Below are 20,984 nucleotides of genomic sequence, written 5' to 3' on the forward strand. Positions count from 1 at the left end.
TCTTACTTAAACGGAGCATGTTTTTGGTTCCACTGTTAAATTCCGAGCACTTTTTGAAGGTAGTAAAAATGACAGGATAAAACACCATGCAACAGCAATCAGTTTTCAAGTTGCTGTCAGGCTGTTTGGTAGTTATAATGGAAAAATACAGTAATTACAATTAAAGTAAAACTCGTTTAAGATGTAACTGCGCAATACTATTTCTTGTCCAGTATATCAATAATATGTTACTATTTTCCATGTAATATGTTGCCTGTAAACTTCTTTTCCCGTATAAAATAATGTACGTATTTTAATGTTGAAATCTATTATTTGTTCTGCTGTTACAGCTTACTTTTTTAATTAACAGAAACACAAAGTTATCTGATAAATTTTGTTTTAAATAGGTTTTCAAATGTTATAACCTTTATCTGTTTGTCGTCTTTGCCATTAATATGATTTTGTTGCATGAATTTGGCATACTTATGTGTACTCTACTTTTTAAATATTTGTACTTTCAATGAATAGTTTTGGTTTTTATGAATAACTTTACCTCAACAAAAATGCTCTTCTTGCTTAAAAGTCATACCCCCCTACTCTTTTTAAACTTCATTATTAGTATAAAATGTGGTTCGATTATCCGATAAAACATGGTAATTCTTTGAATGATTCATTTATTTGTTCATTCTTCTAAAATATTGCACGTCATTCTCAATTAAATTATTTATACAGTAGAGCACCCCTCAACCGGAATCATTGGGGGGAGGTCTATTCCGGTTATGGGAAAATTCCGGGTAAGGGGAGTTGCGGTAGGGCCGGCCTCTGGGCCGGTTGAATGACCTTCATTCAAGCAAGCTGGCAGGCACGTGTTTCTTATCTCTGTGGGTGGGTGCGTGAGCAAAGAGGACAAGGAGAGGGTTCGGGGGAGGTAGTAGGACTACAGCTGCGGTGTTGTGTTACTTCTGTGTTGACGTGCTAGTGATTCACACTTCCTGGAGAGTGTATAGTCACTGCCACGCACAGTTTACATTTCACATACACAAGAATAACACTTCAAGCATCTCGTTTAAAAACACAGAGATAGAGAAATACAGGTAAATGTAGACTGTTTTACCATATATTAACGTATAAATATGTACATAATACATATTTGTACACTAAATTATTGTCTACAAACAGAAAGCATCACACGTTGGAAGTAAATGTTACTGGCTATCACGTGTGTCAGCGTGTGTAGTGGGAGTCGGTGTACATACTCTCGGGCCGGCCGGAATTTTCCGTTTACTTGACATAGTGAAACAATAAAACTACTTATGTATAGCATAAACATCTTTATAGTAATTCACGTCCGACGCGAAAACCAGCGGTGTATTTACGCAATGTGCGGGAAAGACTGGCTATAATTAGCTCTCTGACAGACGTGCGCGCGCGCCTACAAGACATGTACAGTCAGGCAAAAGCAAAAAAACCTCGTTCCAGTGCGGAAATGTTTTAATTTTTTTTGGAAAATTAGTTCCGGATATCGGGAGTTCCGTTTGTGGGAATTACGGTTGAGGGGTGCTCTACTGTACTTACTAGAGTGGGCCAATAAAATTCCCATATTCTAAAATGCCATTTAATTATTAGTATTCGTAAGATTTGATGTTCTAGTAATAATATTTATGAAAGAAAATTCAGAAAATTCATACACAATACCCTGGTATGACTAAACCCAAATGTTTGTATCTGCACATGGTACTATGCTCTGGAAATGATTGTTTAGGTCTTCAGGAAAAATTGTTGACAAAATAAATAATTTTTTTATAACTAAGGTTTTTTTAAATAATGCATGGTTTAAATATTTCTTAAAACTTAAATTTTAATTTTTTTGCCCATATATTATTTTATTCCTGACTGAAGTCAAATTTGCAATCGGATTGCTCTTTGAAGAATCATATTTGAGGAAAAAATATATTTGATCCATCTCTAATATTTACCCTTTTGAAATGTCACACTTGAACAGAGCTGTTAGCTGTCTAGGGAAAGGGGTGCCAGGTCTTAGTTTGCAAACCCGATGTTTGTGCACGACTGCACAGCACTGACTATCTTCTGCTGCACATGTGTAGTTATAGAAGGCCGTGCGGATGTGGTGTGCCCAGTACAAGAATGCAGGCATCGTGGAGATGGAGGCGAGCTACAAGGCGGCGAGGGTGGCCGTGGACCAGGGCTGGACGCTTCAGGCCGCCTCCTTCCTCCAGAACGTTGTCTTCATAGACGTCACTCTCACCGAGCTGGAGAAGGCAAGCAGCACAACTTCCCACAGCAAGGACGCAACTGCATTTTTTTTTTTTTTTAATTGAAACTAGAAAAGGAGGGAAACAAGTCCTGAGGCAATAATTTATAATTTAAGTGCCTGCTTACCTCGACATAAGTATGGTGTTGCAGAGCTTCAGAAAAAAAACCACATGATTTTAATACCAAAAAAAAGCATTTAAGAATACAGTTATGGCAGATGAGTAGTTTTGTTTCCGTATTTTCTTTTTAAAATGTATTTTTTGGTGGAGTCAAAATGAATAAAACACATACTTTCAGCATAATTTGTAGACCATAAAATGCCCGGTTCAGGTTCTTGAAAGCACGTAAGGGACTTGCATTACACTTTTATCTTCATTTTTCCGCCATATAATGTTATGGTCACTGTTCAGTTCTCATAGTTGTCCAAAGCATGACAAGAACACTGCGCGCCAGTTCACAGCCGTGCGCTCAGAAGCGATACTGTGCTAGAAGCACCAGCGAGCCTTGCACTTACCTTTCTGCCTCACTACTACAGATACACTTCTGACTAGGTGGGCCCCTTAAAGTACTGTACTAGAATCTAATAAACTATCCATTCTAAGGGTGGGATTCATAGTTGTAGGCTTGTTAGGCGAATAAGTAATACTTTATAAAGTAGTGCTTATTCTTCAAGTAGTACTTATTCCAGCAATGAATTCATAAACCTATACTTGACGAAGTAATACTTGAACAAGCACTACTTATATTGGCCATGTGGTACTTTATGAAGTATCTCAAAAAGTAAAGAACAAATTTTGTGTCAACGTAACGCAAGCAAATACACCGCTATAAATACATAGTTTACCTGTTTGAAAATAAAAATATCCATGTTTTAAACCATATATGCGATTAAAATAATGAAATTAATACGTAAGATGATACTTATACTTTATTTGATACCTAGTGAACTTGAATAACATAAATATGAACATGTATTAAAAATGAATTTAACACTACATAAATATGTTTTGAATGTTTGTGTTGTTAAATTATGTTGGCCATCTTGTGTCTGTGATCTATAAGCGGGTGAAGTTAACCACGTGGTAGCGAAACAACTTTCGTGATTCGTGATGTCTAGAGAAAAAGAAAAGAGAGGAAAAAATTATACTGATTCAGAAAGAATTTTGTTTAAGCAGTTGGTCTTAAAATACAAAGCAGTAGTTGAAAATAAAACCACGGATGCTATGAGAACACAAACGAAGAATGCTGCGTGGATTAAGATCGCACGCGAATATAATAGTTCACCGTGTATATCGAAAGGGTTTAATGCATCTCTTATGTATGTAGCGCTTTGGTGTCCCTACATTGACATGGTCCTCGTAAACTTAATCTGCAAGTTGTTCAAAATCCATCACGCTAGATGCAGAAGAGGTTATGTACGTAGCCTGTATTGTTTACAAAACTAAGCGGCAACGATTTGTTTAGTTTCTTTTCCCCAAATTGAATGTGTTTACTCTCTCATTTTTAATTTAATATATGCAAAAATTAACGGGAATTAATACCTTACATAACCTATTCCTTACAACAAACAAATCCGTACCGGTACTTGAGTCACCTAGATAGCCGACTTCATGAAGTATTACTTATATCAATGAATAAGCATGGCTTATTTGATTATGAATACTTGTGAAACAAGGCAAACTTATTTTATGACTGTGAATTTGTATTGAGCAGTACTTATTTGACGCATTGCTTCGCGAAGTATTACTTGAAGTAGTCCTAATAAGCAGTGCTCTTTTTTTTCACTATGAATTTAATGCCATACTTAAGCATGCATATTAGCAGTACTTTTTTCAAGTATTGCTTATATCACCACTATGAATTCCGCCCTAAGACACTTGTCTTTTAGTTCATCTAGTTTCTCTAAAAATATTATCTACTATATGTGTTAGGCCTTTGCGAAGCTTTGACTAAGCGAGTAAAGGGGAGCACTTTTTAATATTTGATTTCACCAGTTAATTTGATATTTGTTTTATTTTAAGCTTAGGTTGTAATTCACATTTGTGGCAAAGCATTAAATAATAGAAGCCTAAGATTCACTTATTATAATATGTTTTGCTTGAATAAAGTTGGTTTCTTAATTCAAAATGTGACACTATGTTTGCATTTATGATTGCACAGTATTCATATTATGCTTGGTTATTTTATCATTTATATTGAATGATGTTATACATAGGGCCCAGTTGGTTAATCACTTAATCAGTTCAAACATTACATTACAAACGTTAAACAATATTTTTACTTCAATTCTGTATTTTATAAAATAAGTGTAATACAGCTTTGCCGAGAACAATATTCACAATTTTGTTAGACTTAGCGAATATTTTAACATTTTGATTTGATATTCACTTTATTTCAAAAAACCAATATTTCCTCAAGCCTACTAGGAGTTAAAGATGCAATTTAATTTTAAAAAATCTCAACAAAGATGTGTGTTTGAATCGAGTAAATTCAGCCAAACATTTTTGTAGTAAGAAAAGTTACGGGAAAGACTTGCTTTAATATCATGTAAATTCATTAACCAGAAAATAGAAACACAAGTACACTCACAGGTTGGTTCACGCAGCTGCCGGACACTTTTTTTTTCATGTCTGGTTTTCATGCGTCATTGTAATGATTCTGTTAGCTAAACATGTTTGAAATTAACTAATTGTGTATCTCGTGTGAGCATGGCCGTGTTGTTTAGCTACCATCATCGTCCCATAGAGCATCGTCCTCCAAATCATCAAGGGTCCTGATATGCAAGATTTCCTAAAACCTGGAAGATATTTCTCCCTCACATTTTAAATTGCATTGTTTTTTGATCAATCATAAGACTTTTTTTTTATTATTGTCTCACTGCAAGCAATGTCTTAGGTGGTTATGTGTTGAAACATTATGTTTCTTCTTATGCACATTAAGGTATTCAAAGCATTGTAAATGGAACAAATTGTTGCAGTCAGTACACCAGATTATTTTGTTTCCAGTTCATAGCTTAAACAGTTTTTAAGATGATACTGAATTTACCCGCATGTTGGTTGCACATTTTATGCAGATTTTTTATTTAGTGATATGTAATGCTATCCATATACAATTTTTTTATTTCTGGTGAAAAAAAAATTAACATAGCACAGTGTGGTTGAATATGTACTTAAATAACTAACCTGTGTTGGTTTTTAATAAACATATTACGAATAATTAAAAATTGTATAATTAAAATATCTCAGCAGTGCATATAAATCATCATAAATTGCACCATTAAATTGCATCTGCCGCCGGTACCGTATTTAATCGCATAATGTCCGCACATTCATTTTTAAATACTTGAAATGGAATTTTTTAAAATCCGCATAAAGTCCGCACCAGACAAAGCAACCTTGGCCACCCCTGAAAGGCACAGTAACGGGATGGAAAATTACCGACGCTGTCAACAATGCTTTGACCTTGAGTTGTTCATTTCTCTGGAGCGGTAGAGGGATTTTTAGCATGGTGAAACCGTCCGGACTCAGAAACTCGCACTCCACTGCGCAGCTGCCTGCGACGTCACGCGAGTTGCAAGGGGATGGGCTATATATAGCACAAGCCAGTACGCGTCAACTCACACTACGTCACAAAGTAGGGGAGGTAGCGGAGAAGTGGTGGGGGTACATGCGCACAGTTTTTTTATACACACAGTGGCCAAGGGACAGGGAGGGAGGCTCGCCGGCACCGGCTAATGCAGACATTAGACATCTGCCCCCTGCCATCAGTGGCCATCTCAATGAAAGATTAAAAAAATATCTTTTCACGCAAAGCGTTTATTTTGTGTAGGCTAGGTGCGGCTTCTGAACGTAAGAGCGCACACGCGAGTGAGAGAAGAAAAAAAAAAGAGTGGCGTCTTCCACTAATCGCCGGCACCCAATTATCTCGACACCTGTCACATTTCTCACGTCCGCTGCGGAGGGTCGCCAGTAACCAGCGCTCTGCTAGTAAACTAATTATGAGAGAACAATTTTTTCACTCTACACAAAACGGAAAAATTTTGAGGAAAAATTTTTTTTTTCTGACTTTAACTCATAATGTCCGCACCCCATTTTTTTTGTCAAAAATGTAGCCAAATTACTGCGGACATTATGCGAGTAGATACAGTAAGTGGTGTGGCTGACTGTGTTTCATACTAAATTAAAAAAAAAGTTACGGAAGTGTAATTAATTATGATCACTCTAGTGAACTTTACAGCTCGCAAATAACTTCAACCTGGGTGAAAATTAGTGACCCAGCAATAAATGCAAGTAACCTATTGGAATGACAAGAAAATGAAATAACCAACTCAGCTTGTGAGACGAAGCCTTGAGAGTGTTGTAGGACTCTCAGTTGATCTTGACACATTTTAGCAGGATCAAGTAAGGAGGCATGAAGGCGTAATGGACAGAATTCGGGAGAACCCAAGTTCGTACTCCTGTTCAAACGTACCTAATTTCATTTCTCCTTGTTCTCCAAAATCAATACTGGCAAATCAAAAAGTCCCTTGAGAGTGCTTCTGGAATGAAATTCTACACTGTAGCCAAAGACCACACCATTGCCATGAATGCGTTGCTGCCATGTATGCAATCTGGGGTATGCGGGCCACGTGGGGAACTGCTGGGTTTCACTGGGGTGTCAGCTGGATGTTGCAGGGGGTGGGATACTATCCACAAACAGCATCTTTGTTGTTCACTGGAGTGACCTTGCCTTGTTTCGTTAGGCTTCTTGTTTCTTTGTGGCCTGTGGACTGATTATGAACGCTCGTGGAAATATGCGGTATTCCCCATGCACTACTGAACCACATACTGCATTCAATGCTGTTTGTGTGTTTAGTTTTAATCCGTTAGATGTGTGAACGACTGTATAAATCAATGACAGCAAAGGGCAAGCAACTTCTTAATAGTTAATGTGGTTTCTTAATAAATTATCAGAAAAAAATAACAATTTTTTTTTCACATATATGTTAAATATTTGATTTTAGTATTTAATTTTCTAATTTCTATCATTTTGATCAAACATTTAAACTAAAGATGGGAAACAAAACTTTGTGTGTTCAATACTGCTAAACACGTGCATTGCATTAGTTAACATGAATTCTATAGATTTACAATACAAAACTACTGCAGAAACAGTTCTTAACCTCAAATATTGTTTATGTTTAACTTCGGTTAAAATATGTTTGACTCCTAACACACTCAACTACGTATGTTATAAAAAAATTGAGACACTACAATTTTTACACTATTTCATACTTATTGTAGTTAAGATTCCATCGCAAATCTTTTATTTGCTTTATACCATCAATTGATACACACATGGGATATAACAGCAAAGATGCCATAAATAGCATCCAAAATGTTGTATTCATACCGTAGTAGCTTTTTTCTTTGGTGATCAGGATCTTCGTTGTTTACTTTGTCTATTGCATAATGTGTGTTCATAATCACCCTGATGGCATCCAGAAATTGTAGTGCCTGACAATTGAAGTGCTGATATTCAAGCTGTTTAGTATGGAGCAAGTAGGGCAGTGGTAAGACTCTGGACTTGCAATTCCTAGGACCCTGGTTTTAATTGTAGTCTGGCCATCCTGACTTCAGTCCAGTACTTAAATCACTCCAGGCAAATGCTGGGATGGTTACTTACCGTAGGCCATGGCAGATTCCTGTTTTGATATCTTTGGTCCATGTCAGTTTGATGTATAGTTTTAATCTAACTTAATAAAAAAAAATTGTATTAGGTAAGTGCTGTCAGCTGCTAGGTTTAACTCATGCAATTCTCGTGAAATTGGCTTAAATGCCACGTAAGCCAACCGTTCTTTTGCAGGTGCAGCGCTTTACCAGCCTGGCAGACCTGTATGGTCGCATCGGCTTCCACCGCAAGGCGTCATTCTGCCTGCGCCTGGCCGCCACCCGCTACGTGTCGGCACAGAACCCACAGCCCGACTGGGGCCAGTGCTACCAGCTCATGCTGCAGGCGCTCTCCGGCCACAGCATCTCGCTGGACCCCGCCGAGTTCACTAAAGGTGCTGCTTCCTCCGCATTTCCCTGCAGGCCTTATCACATTATAGCTAGGGTAATTTGTAGGGATGTGCGAGTACCCGATATTTTCGGGTACGGTTCGAATCCACAATTACCCGAACCCGGAATCGTACATAGATGGATTCGAACAGTATTACGAATATTCACAAAAGTTATAATTTAATTTAATACGGCTCAAAAATACTAGCACTGAAAAATAAAAATAAAATTAGGCTACTATTACGTAAGTATTTATAAGATAATGTATCAAAGAAAGATATGTAAATTAAATAATATTAACACAGTAACATTAAAAGAATTTCGAGATTTCGACAGCTTAAACTATAATTACGAATTTCGTCGTATAGCAAACTATAAACTTAAAACAATTACATACCTACAAGAAAAAGAGTCTTGGCTATTTATTGGAGAAAAAATTGTTTCGTTAGCTGAAACATTTATAAAACTGAGATTTCCCTGTGGCGTGCAGTTTATTACGATTGAGTTGGAGAATCAAATATATTTTGGTTTTTATATTTTAAAGTGTTTATAATTAATTAAGTTAACATAACTATAAACATTTCAATCTCAGTGTAATAAATAATTGCCAGTAGTTACAGTTAGAAAAAAACGAACACACATTATTTTTAAATTAATCAGTTATTTTTAATTATTCTGTGCTTAATATTCGGAATCGGATTCATATCTCAAATATTGCCAGGGATTCGAATCGGATTCGAACCAAACTGAAAATCAAGGATTCGCACATCTCTAGTAATTTGTTACAAGGAGGTATGATTCGAAAAAAATAAATATGTAAATTTATAAAAAAGGGTGTATGTGAGTTTCTCTCATTATACTTGACGATTTTGTACAATGGCACTGAGGGATTTGAAGGTTATCGGTAGTTTATCGTTAGCTACGTTTAAAATGCTGTAAAATTGCATGAATGCTTGGTTAAGGTGGGTTAGTATGTAGTTATTTTCCACGACAACGGAGGAATATTGGGCTTCAGTGCCTCTTGCGGGGGTGGTGTGTCGCAGGGGGGCGGGGCTGGCCCTGCCTGCAGGTGCAGCTGCTGCAGGAGCTGGTGGTGGCGGCACGCCGCTCCGGCCTGCCCGCCCTCGCCACGCGCCACGCCACCTTCCTGCTGCAGTGCCTGTGGGGGCGGCTGGGCTCCGCGGAGCGCCGGGACCTCGCCCTGCAGCTGCGCTCCCTGGCGGCGCAGTGCGAGGGCGCCCCCGTGCCGCTGGTGCTGCGGTCCGGCGCCGTCATCCCGCCCGTCAACCTCACCGGCCTGCCGCACGTCAGGTTCGCGGCGCCGTTCTCGCTCCGTGCATTACGTAGCTGTCAGTGGAGGATCCAGGATTTTGGTTTGGGAGGGGCTTGACCCAGCTGAGGCTATGCTTTATCGAGGCAAACACTAAAACAATAGTGGACCCAGATGCTTTTGGGGGGGGGGGGGCTTGAGCCCCTTAGCCCCCCCCTCTGGATCCGCTACTGGTAGCTGTGTCCACGTTCCTGTTTGTCCGGGAGGAGGCAGCAGTTTGGTCGGATGTACGCGAAAACTACCTCTGTCGTGGTGTACCAGTGTTGCGCCAGGCGGCTGATTTTCAGGCAGAGAAACGACGTGGATGGTCTGGTTCGTTCAGCCCCTGAATCCCTCGCAGGGGCGGCCCGGAGGCCTGGCCGTATGAGGAGGACTCCACTGGTGTGCCACTAACAAATGTGCGGTCTTGTGTGGGTGTATCCTGTATCGCTGTAAGAGGGCGTGCCGCTGATCCAGCAGGGCTATCCTCGAGGTTACCTTTCCAGACTTAAATGTCGCTCTCGGGTCACCAAAATAGTGCCGTTTTGACTGATATAACTATGATTTAACTATGATTTAACTATGAGTATAAAATAATTTGTAATAAAGCGTGTATATATCAAGAACTATTTGGATTAAAAGAATTGCCGCAAATTTGTATGTTTGAAAAAAGTTCCAGTGTTAGGAATGTAAAAATGATTTACTAATAGGGGTGTTCAAAGTTCACTTTCCTAAAGTCAAAGTCAAGTTGTATTCTGAATCTTAAAACTTCCGAAGTTCGAAGTCAAAGTTGAAGTTACAACTTTTCAACAGAATAATTGCAATTTTTCACAGACAGATCTCTGTAATTTAATTAAAAAAAAAAACTGTTTTCAAACAAACATCTCTATATTAGTAACACATTGGTTTAATAAAAATGCATATACAGTAGAACCCCGATTATCCGCGACTCGATCATCCAATTCGCGGATTAACCGCGATTTATGTCCATCAAGTCCAATTTTTTAGTTACATATAACCAATGATTCAAAATGTATGTAAATGTTAAAATACTTTGCAAAATGTATGTTGGTCAAAGTACTTTGACTCAGTTATGTTTATATACACAGAAAGTTAAAAAAAAAAAATACTAGTACATACATACGTATGTACATAATATTTTTGTGTTCCATGTTACGTGAATAGATTATACACTGGTGTGCGATTCCACGTCCGCATGACCGGACTGTACACTCCCGCGCGCAGCACGGCGCCGTGCCACAGAGATTACCCGGCGCATGGAGACAGTCCATTCCATTAGTGTACGTTGTTGAAGCGTGAAGGTGGTGATAATTTTATGTATTGTAACAGTGATCTGCATTCCGACGGATTATACCGTTGTGTTGTGCGGAAGTGTTGAGCGCAACATTTCATCATGTCATCAAATGAACAGAAAAGAAAGCGAGTGGTACTGTCCATCGACAGCAAAACAAAAATTATAGAAAGATTTTAGAGTGGAGAAACGATTGCAAACTTGCGACTGAGTTTAATGTCGGTAACACAACAGTGCGCAACATCAAAAAAAATCGCGAAAAAATCCTTCAGTTTGCTTTACAGGCTGACACTTCAAGTGGATTAAATAAACGCAAGACGATGAACGAATCCACATTTAGCAGCTTGGACACTTGTTTGTTTGAATGGTTTCAACAGAAAAGGTCGGAGGGTGTAGCATTAAGTGGCGTAATTTTATCGCAGCAGACGTAATTTTTTAAAAAAAACTAGGCTTGACAGAAGAACCATTTTCCTGTTATATTACTTCTCCGTTATTTTATGAGCACCAACTGTACGGAAGTGTGTGTGTTGCAACTAGTGCTTGGCACGCAAGATAAATTCAGCCTATCACTTGCTGACGCGGCGCAGTGATACGACGGTGTTTGTTTATTTCAAAACTCAGCTAAGAGTGAACGGAGAATAGATATAACGACCCCTCACGGTTCCCGAGATTACGGTCGTTATAGAGATGTGGTCATTATAAGATTTCCGACCCATCTGCAACACTAAGTCATAATAGGCCGTTTTTGCACAAATTCCACGTTCAGCAAACTAAAAATAAAAAATCTAACTTTTTAAATTCATATAAATAAAGGGGGATAAATACACCGTGAATTATACGAGACAGTGACACCGTTTCAAAACCATCAAATCAAGTCTCAATGCACTGGTATGAAAAATATTATCTCGAAAAGAATTTTGAAGGCAGTCGTTCTGTAAAACAATAACCAGCCCGATGGTGTTACTGACAACAGAGCAATGAGCTAAGTGTGGCAGCGTCGCTTACGGGCGATGAAAAGAATGCGTGACCTTGGCAGCTATCAGCTGTCTTGGGCCCTCCGACTGGCGGGCGGCTATTCACACACCTCGGTGCAACAACGACTTGCGTGCCCACGTCTCCGCACACGAAAGACTTAAAAACCACTGCTGCCCAGCACTAAGCAGTCCGCTTCTATGTCAACAACGCACACGCAAACAAAGCATGTGTATATATGTAATCTCCGAATGTCCACAGATGGCTGTCTTTGGGCTAATGACCTTTGAGGCAAGCATGACGCGGCTAACCGCGATTTTCGATTATACGACTCACTCGTCCCCTTCATTAGCACGGATAATCGGGGTTCTACTGTAACTGGATTATTTTGATTCAACTGTTAACAGTATTTACAAGAAATCAAACACAAGAGTTTGATATTACTAACTGGAAGGTGCTGATTATTTACAGTTTAGCTTAAGATGTAGGCCTACTTCTGGAGTCATCCGTGGCATATCAGAAATTTCTTACTGATTTTACTACCAGTAAACTAAAATATTAAAGATTGGTTTTGGAAATCCCTTTTACAAACTTACTTAAAAAGGGAAGCGGGAAAGAAGTTCTGATTTCAGATAATATGCACAATATTGTGTTTGAGTTATTATGTACCTAATTAAAATAGTACATACGTATTAATATTAAATTATGTTGAATAAATATACCTCACATGAGGGTGTTTTCATAACCTTTCTGCAAGTTTTGCAGATACAGTTTTTTTTATTTTCACTCAAGGTTATATTCGAGTTGAATTTTTTTGCTATTGTTTATAGCAATCACTGTCAGAAGTCAATTCCATAATTCCAAAACACTTTTGAAACAAATTGTTGAAAAATAAAATCAGTACTCATTAAGTGGGAATAAAAGGTGTTCACACTCTGGTATACACACAGTCAAGTTGGCAATATGTGAAGAAGAGTAGTTTCTTGATTTAACATCATATGAAAGGTTGTGAGGTTGAAATTGGTGGTCAATAAATTAGATTTATTTTCATTAATGACAATTAGAACAAGATTTAGCAAGTTGGTGACTTTTTTTTTGTGTTTCGATTCTCTCTAGAAAAAAAAATTCATAAGAAAAATAAAAATAACAATTTTAGAAAACCTTAAGAATGCAGTTACAGAGCAAGGTTGGCCCAGCTGTAAAACATTTTCCATTGTTTTCCCAGGTTCACTGCAGGCGACTGCTTGGATAGTTTCTCACAACAGGCGATGTGCTACTCCTACCATGACTCTTCCCTGTCTTGTAATGTGTTTGTGTGTTTCTGATGACGGATAGGAGCTTCGTGCCTCAGAACCTGCCGCCGCAGCTTCGACCCAAGAAGATAGTGGAGGCCCAGGAGGACTGCGGCCCGTTCCTCTTCACGCCGATACACTTTGGGTCCCTGGAGCGCCGCAACAAGACCAGCAGCAGCAAACTGGGTCTGTGCCACTGGTCTCTGCCCTTGTGTCGTGTCGTCTGTTACTCTTGTCTGTGTGTGTTTTTTGTTTTGTCCGTTGAGACGAGGTTGGCTTGCTGCCAAACTGCGTGCAGAGCTTCGGGTGTTGACTTGCCCTTCACGAAATGCTTGAGATTCAATAAAGGTGTCTTGATTATGAATAGCATTTGAGTGCCATCACATATGCCTATATACTAGTTAAGTTTATTCGTTTTTTATATATATTTTTTTGGACAGTGAAAAGAGCTGTAACTGGTTTTCAAGAATGTTTTTAGATGTAAAAAAAATTTGGGACGCAGTAGTGTGGCGTGCAGGTAGCCTTCATCTTTAATATCACACCATAAATTGTTAGGGTCACTTCTCAAAAGTCCCATAGAGGCTCTTTATCGATGCAAAGTCCGCTTGCCAGTAAAAAGGCTTGAATGTAGAGGTTTTTTTGATGCGCAATCCTGTGCCATGCTTAGCGCTTCCGTGCTTTTACATCTTGTGTGCCTAGCCAGGCAATGGTGTTTCTTAGAAAACATACACAGAAGCTGCATTTAAATTGAATAGTTCGTAGAATACTGTTCATCGAGTTAAGTGGCCAAACCTCTGGCTACCTGTATTCACTCCGGCCTGTAGAGCACAGCCATTCATCCAGCTGCACAGCATGCAAGAAGAATGGTGGTGTTGGTTCATTAATGATTTCGCTAGTTGTATGGAAGCAAACCTTGCTGAAGTTTTACTGTGATTACAGGAGGTGAATGATGGATAAAAAATTAAATATCTTGTGAAGGTAATAAGAACCGAGTGTGGTTGCTAAATTGTCAAGGACTGGTTTTAAAGAGCCATTTTGATGGTCTTTTAAATCATAATGATTTACTAGTATGGAACTGTAGAAACAATGTTCTTTTTATTTTTATATTATGTAATATAAGTTGCAGCTAAGCCCAGAAGAGATGGCAGTGTCTTGACTGATTGCAGACTTCTTGTGGGTGGAGGGAGATCCATGCGAGGTCACACTGGAACTGTTCAACCCTCTGCCTTTGGAGCTGAAGGTCTCCAACATGGTGAGTACCGAGCCCCGCCCGCCGCACTGTGCTGGAGCTACGGAGCGGGATCGCCATGAGGCTCAGGGAGAGGCCAAATTAATTTTTATTAATAAATTTTAGTATATTTAGTATTGAAATACCGAACAGTATGTTTAGTATGGTCTTAATTAGTTTGCTGCTCTATTTAACGGTGGGTTGGAAGCTAATTAATAATTTTGTAGTTCTCATTTAGTCATTTGCTTTTGATTTCTGGTTCAAAAACGGGCTATTATTTATATCACTGCAGTAAAATAATACTTTAGTAATTTTGGAAAACTATGATTAGAAAAATCAGAAATAATTCAGGGTTCCGGGGAGGGGGGGGGGGGGCATGCCTCTATGGTCGCCCTTCTGGATCCGCCAATGGAGGTCGCTCAGCGGTGAGACGCATGACTTGCATTCCAGAGGATGCTGGTTTGAATCCCAGTGCGGTCTCAATGGTATCCCTTAGTCGCTCCAGGCAAACACTGGGGTGGTAGCTCACAATAGGCCATGTCCTCCCCCAGTTTTCCTGGTCTTTGTTGTTCGTAACTGTCTCTAATGACCTTGATGTAAATAATTTTACTAGTTTACACTGTATGTCATTGAGAAAACCCCAACGATCAGACGAAGAAAGATAATACACAAAAAAACAACAGAAAACAAGCCAAAATCAACCAACATCAAATGTACAGACAGCACAGAGAATTCAGTGGAACGAATTAGTCGCAACATATCATAGCACAAATGAACACACTGACAACAAGACATTTGCAACAAAAATTGTAAATATGTACAGACAAATTGGTTAACACAGTGAGGAAGAACCCAATGATCCTCTATCTATTGCTGTGTGGTCCGAATGATGGTTTTTAAATATCCAGTAGAACCCTGTTATAATGTTCCTGCATATAATGTTTTCCTGCTTATAATGTCATATTTTTAAATTCCCAATATTTCCCCCATAAGGACAATGTATTTATTTCCTGCATATAACGTTCATAAATAGTGTAATTTCCTGCTTATAATGTTTACTTTCTAACATTCAATAAATGGGGAAAAAAGTTTTAAAACCAAATTATTCCAACACTTACGATTAAAAATTTCCTTTATGTATGTATATGTTTACAATCACTGCCATACAATACATGAAGTTTGTTAAAATACAATTTTATGCAATATACTGAAGGTACACAATGTTCATAGTTACGTGTCAGTTGGCACCCTTAGTCAACTCTTCTCTTCCTTGCCATTCCAGTGGGTATTCAGATGCACGTACATAGTCCTACGATATTTAAGTTGCCAACCATTGAGCGAGGGCATAACTAAAAGTGTTTTCTATTGCTTACAAATAATTTTTATTTTTTTTTCATTTATACGTAGGAATCCTAAAATTAAACATTTTTAGGTGGCGAAGGAGTAGATGTTCTCACTCTTAATGTTGTCATCATGAATCGTGAGACAATTTTACAAAAAATGTGGCAGTGTATCTTTAAAGACAAACAAAATTTAACCAGGGAACAAGACGAAGATGAAAAATTGTGGCTTGTTTCAGAAAATTCATGTATCAAGTATACTATCTGTGGTTTTAACATTAAAGTTGTTTACATAGCTTGGTGAGTCCATTGGTACAAAGCTCGAACATTGTTAAGTGCTAAATTGAGATTTCCTGCTTATAACGTTTTCCTGCTTATAATGTTTTTTTCTTGTGCTCCCTTGAAAAACATTATAACAGGGTTCTACTGTATAGGAAGAAGACCCCAAGGAAGACCAAGCAGAAGGTGGGAAGAGCAAGTAGTTAAAAGGAGTGCAGGAGAGAGGAGAAAACTGCAATAGAGTGAATGAGAAGGAATGGTGGAGTCATAGAGTAAGAAGTAGGCATTTTGCTTTGCTGACCCAGCCGCAGGCTGGAAGCAGTTGATGATGACGATGATCAATGAACGGTTTTTGTTGGTGAATTCTCCGCTAGCACAGTGCCAGTCATGGTGTGTGTGGTGGTAGGTATGTTCCCAAGTAGTATGGTGAAGTGGTATCGGACAACGAGCGTTCCACTGTTGCAGATGCTGCTGACGTGCGGATGTGTGTTTGAGTCTCTGCCATCGTCGCTCTCCCTGCCCCCGGAGTCGGGCCCACACTCGGTCACGCTCTCCGGCGTGCCCAAGGAGACAGGCGAGCTGCAGTTACAAGGTGTGTTCTGTCAAGAGTTTACTTAATGGGGGAAGATAGGCATGGAAGAACATCATCTTGGTTTAAATAGTTTTTAGCCCTTAACGTTTTTAATTTTCAAAATGAGCATTAATTTAACCATAGTATATAATTTAGTGAAATGCCTGAATTTAATAGTTACTGCAAAGAATTTTCCCAATGAAGTCATTAGATTTGAGTTTTTAAAAATTCAATTTTGGGAATGACAACAACTATAATAAGCCCTAATGTTTAATGTTATGAAGGAAATTTCAGGAAATACATTGATTGTATGGAATTAGTCAACACTATTTATTTTAATAGTTCTTTCCCCCAATCCTGTCCCTATTCCCACGGAAAAAATTATTTCCCGCCAGAAAATTTCCCGAACTGAAAAATCTATTCCCGCACAGCACCCCTTCACTTCTTGTCTTATCTGACACTTTTCTTCCTTTACACTTTTCCTGTAATTTCTTTTCGTAGTATCATTTCACCTTTGTACATTATACTGTCAGATTTTTTAAACATTTTTTTTACCTTTCATTCACAAAATGCTTGAATCCCTATATGGCCATCCTAATTTCAGTTCTCCATGGTTTCCCGAAACCACTTCAGCCAAATTCTGAAAATGTTCCTTACTATTGGCCATAGCTAGGGTCAAGATTACATGGAAAATTGTGATGAAACCGAAATAACCAGCAAATAAATTTGCTCTTGGTTCCATTCAACACAGAATTTAATGCTCTACATTTTTCATTTGAAGCACTTTTTAAAAATTTTGATTAGTTTAGTATCTAGTAAGAGAAAAACAGCAAAAACATCCCTTTTGGGGGTATATTTTTACTGCCCACCACTTTTTCACAGGCCCCCCGAGTGGGAAAACCTAGGATAGTCATTTTGGGTCACAAATGAAGCCATTAAAACAAAAAAAAACCTTTTGTAGGAATAATTTCCGAATTGAATGATTTTTGTGTTAATGCTACAGGACTATGAGGAATTCCCCAGTTATTAGACTTATTTGCAGTTTGTTCTTTTGTGGAGCTTTTTGGTGGCCTTTGTGGTTTATGCAAACTTTCATCGTCTATTATAAAACCTATCAAAGAGTAATTTCATTTCATTGGAACAGTATTAAATGGTATCAGTGATGAACTTGCAACTTAGTAAAATTGCATAGCAGGGCTTTCTAGTCAATGTATAGTGTTTATCACTTGCATCACAGTCATGTTGGAATGACTATTGATTAAGCCATTTATATTTTGCCTTGTATTAATAAATTTGCATTTACTCTACAGTACTCCAAACTTAGTTATAAATTTTGGTAGCAGTATTTGTACTACCAAATTCAATGCAACCCGTAACTTTAATGTTTAATCAGCTGCTTTTAACATATAGTTTACTATCGTCACTCTAGGGGAGTTAACTTTTTTCAAAATTAATATTTGGGTCTTTTTTAAAAAAAATTATTTTTTTAGTGTGGAACTCTAACCAGAGAGCGGTGAAGGTGTGTGGATCATGGCTGCTAGTACTGTATCATTAGTAGGGGTGTCCACAGCAGATAAATTCATTGATATATACTAAACAGATACTAATCTGGTCAACTTAGGTAGTTATAAATTTTGGTAGCAGTATTTGTACTACCAAATTCAATGCAACCCGTAACTTTAATGTTTAATCAGCTGCTTTTAACATATAGTTTACTATCGTCACTCTAGGGGAGTTAACTTTTTTCAAAATTAATATTTGGGTCTTTTTTAAAAAAAATTATTTTTTTAGTGTGGAACTCTAACCAGAGAGCGGTGAAGGTGTGTGGATCATGGCTGCTAGTACTGTATCATTAGTAGGGGTGTCCACAGCAGATAAATTCATTGATATATACTAAACAGATACTAATCTGGTCAACACAGTACCAACAGACAAACCCAACGATGATACTAAACACATAATCGGTACAGCACGGACAAACACAATAGGATTCCTAAGACAAAACAGGTGCAATGTTTCGGGAACTGACATCTTCTCCCGTCTTTGACATCGGCTGATATTGGCTTTTTTTTTCAATGTTCCTGTGTATTAATCATTTTTGACCATTCTTTTGGTTTTTCAGTGACATACAGTGTAAACCAACAATGGATTGAGTAAAATAAAAGTTTTTAGATCAATCTTCTCCATTGCAAGAATTATTCAGAGAACAAATTCATTAATTTTTATTACCTGTACAGAAACATTGGATGTTAATAATAAGAAGCCAGTAATAACAAAGCAAGTAATTAGGGTGTTGATAATTTGACTATTTGCAGTGTATTATGTTGGCACCACATGTTGGGTGGTTTTGTGTGTGCAGGCTACTCGACGCACACGCTCGGGGTGAAGTCTAACTGCCGCCTGCGGAGCATGCCAGGCTTCTCACACCCACACTACACGGTGGATGTCATCCCAGCCTTGCCTCACATGCAGGTGAGTTCACCAACTAACTACTAACAATCCAGGAAATACGGGAAGCTATTCCAACCGCACTGTCGCCACCCGCTCTGGGATACATTATGCTTCAAATTTTTTTTCCCTAGCGGTTATGGTAGAATTTTTAGCATCACAATTTTTTGTAACACTATTGTTCAAGGTGGCTATAAACAGGCAAAACCTTCAAAAGTCAGGGGATTATTAGCAACAGGGAAAAGTCAGGGTATTTAGTGAGGTGATATTTCAAAGCCGAGATTAATGAAATATTAAAATTGTAGGATAGACTTATTTTGATTTGTACTGGTTCCATGTACACATCATTTCTTCCCCTTTACCAACCCGTATCTTAGTGTTGCAGAAAGTTTTTCTCCCGTTTCTTTTTGCTTGTAGGTAATTATACCAACACTTTGACCACACACATTGACATAAGTGTTACCGACAGTAGTGCAGTGAAATAATTGATAGTTGCCTGTTGCCATAGTGAATTATGGTATGCCTACAAATCGTGATTTTTAATGTGACTTTTTTATAGTTATTGCTACTAAATAATATCAGAGGTCAGGGAAGTTTTTTTTTTAATCTGGAAAAGTGAGGGAAGTTAGGGGATTTTTCATCACAGGTTTACTGACCACCCTGTTGTTTTAATTTCATTTTAAAGTTATTTAATAGGTTTCTTAATTTGAAACAAAAATGTATTGAGATACAAAAGTGTTCTAATATCTGGTTACTAATTATATTCAATAATAAAAACCACATAAATAATTTTAAGAGTAAAAAAACTATTGAGTTTAACCAGATATAAGTGCTTAGCCTATGTGATGTTTACTTATCTACCTCTACAAAATAAGTTTCCCCGAAAATTTATGCTTTGCAGGTGTCCACGTCATTACCAAAACAACTGTCTCCCACAGATACCACATCTGGCATTTCTCTGTATGCTGGAGAGAGGTATGTACTTAATTTAGCATCTGTCATGTTTTTACCCTGTTACAATAGTTTTTGAGAAAGTCCGGATGTCACACGCCAATGCATCCATGTTGCGTTAACACTGACCAGCATGCAACTTGCCAGATAGTCTGTTCCCAAATAAATGATCAACTAGAGTCTGTGCAAATAAAATGTACATTAACACTAAATATCATCACAAAAGTGTGAACATACCCTCTGGATTGCATTTAAAAACATTAGGGGCGTGGAAAGTCCATTTTTCACTTTGAATCAAAGTCAAAGCAAAATGCTATGTTTTGATTGAATACAAAGTTAAAGTAAAAAAAAAAAATCACTTCAATATTTTTATATGTTAAGAAAATCAATAGATATAACTTTGAGTGCCCACTAAATAAGTAAAATGTGGGAAACATTTAACATACCTTAGAACCTCATTTTTACATATTTCAAGGGACCAGGAAAAAAATATGTAAAAACCGGGAAAACGCAAAATGAGGGAAATGTTCAATTTTTTTTTATCATCTCACTATATGGGAAACAATAAGAAAATATATACCACACTAAATAATATGTTAGAGACGGTTACGTTTTTATATATTAACTAGAACTTCACTATCTCACATAATTAAAATTATAAATATATCCAATATCGCCATTCTTCATTATTGCCGAAAGTTAAACATGAAATTTTCTGTTCTTGTGTAAGAGATGAGAATGTTGAAGCATCTTGATATAGCCACTTGGTGCTGAAATTTTGTAACACAATTGATTTTTGAACTTTGTATTTAATTATGTGTTAAAGTTTTATTAATTTCAGATTTTTTGAGAAATAATACTATAAAACGATAGCTACCACCATCAATATAATTGTTTACGTTGAGGAATAGAAGTTAAATTGCCATTGCATTGTTTGGATATTCATTGCAGCCATTTGACTTTTCAGAATGTTTCTAATGTGTTAAAATGA

The 20,984-nt window shown here is 37.8% G+C and overlaps 1 protein-coding gene across 2 annotated transcripts in view; it reads left to right on the forward strand.

Moving 5' to 3' along the window:
• The window catches only part of LOC134533115 (protein brunelleschi), a 56,207-nt gene that overhangs the window by 7,878 nt on the left and 27,345 nt on the right, over nucleotides 1–20,984 (forward strand). For both annotated transcript variants that reach the window (XM_063370381.1, XM_063370382.1), the window contains exons 6-13: nucleotides 2,118–2,258; nucleotides 8,098–8,296; nucleotides 9,335–9,602; nucleotides 13,220–13,362; nucleotides 14,343–14,428; nucleotides 16,489–16,615; nucleotides 18,954–19,066; nucleotides 19,944–20,017. In XM_063370381.1, the coding sequence (XP_063226451.1) occupies nucleotides 2,118–2,258; nucleotides 8,098–8,296; nucleotides 9,335–9,602; nucleotides 13,220–13,362; nucleotides 14,343–14,428; nucleotides 16,489–16,615; nucleotides 18,954–19,066; nucleotides 19,944–20,017 (1,151 nt within the window). The remainder of the gene's footprint in view (nucleotides 1–2,117; nucleotides 2,259–8,097; nucleotides 8,297–9,334; nucleotides 9,603–13,219; nucleotides 13,363–14,342; nucleotides 14,429–16,488; nucleotides 16,616–18,953; nucleotides 19,067–19,943; nucleotides 20,018–20,984) is intronic.

This window comes from Bacillus rossius, chromosome 6 (assembly GCF_032445375.1).
Source record: "Bacillus rossius redtenbacheri isolate Brsri chromosome 6, Brsri_v3, whole genome shotgun sequence".
Taxonomy (NCBI): Eukaryota; Metazoa; Arthropoda; class Insecta; order Phasmatodea; family Bacillidae; genus Bacillus; species Bacillus rossius.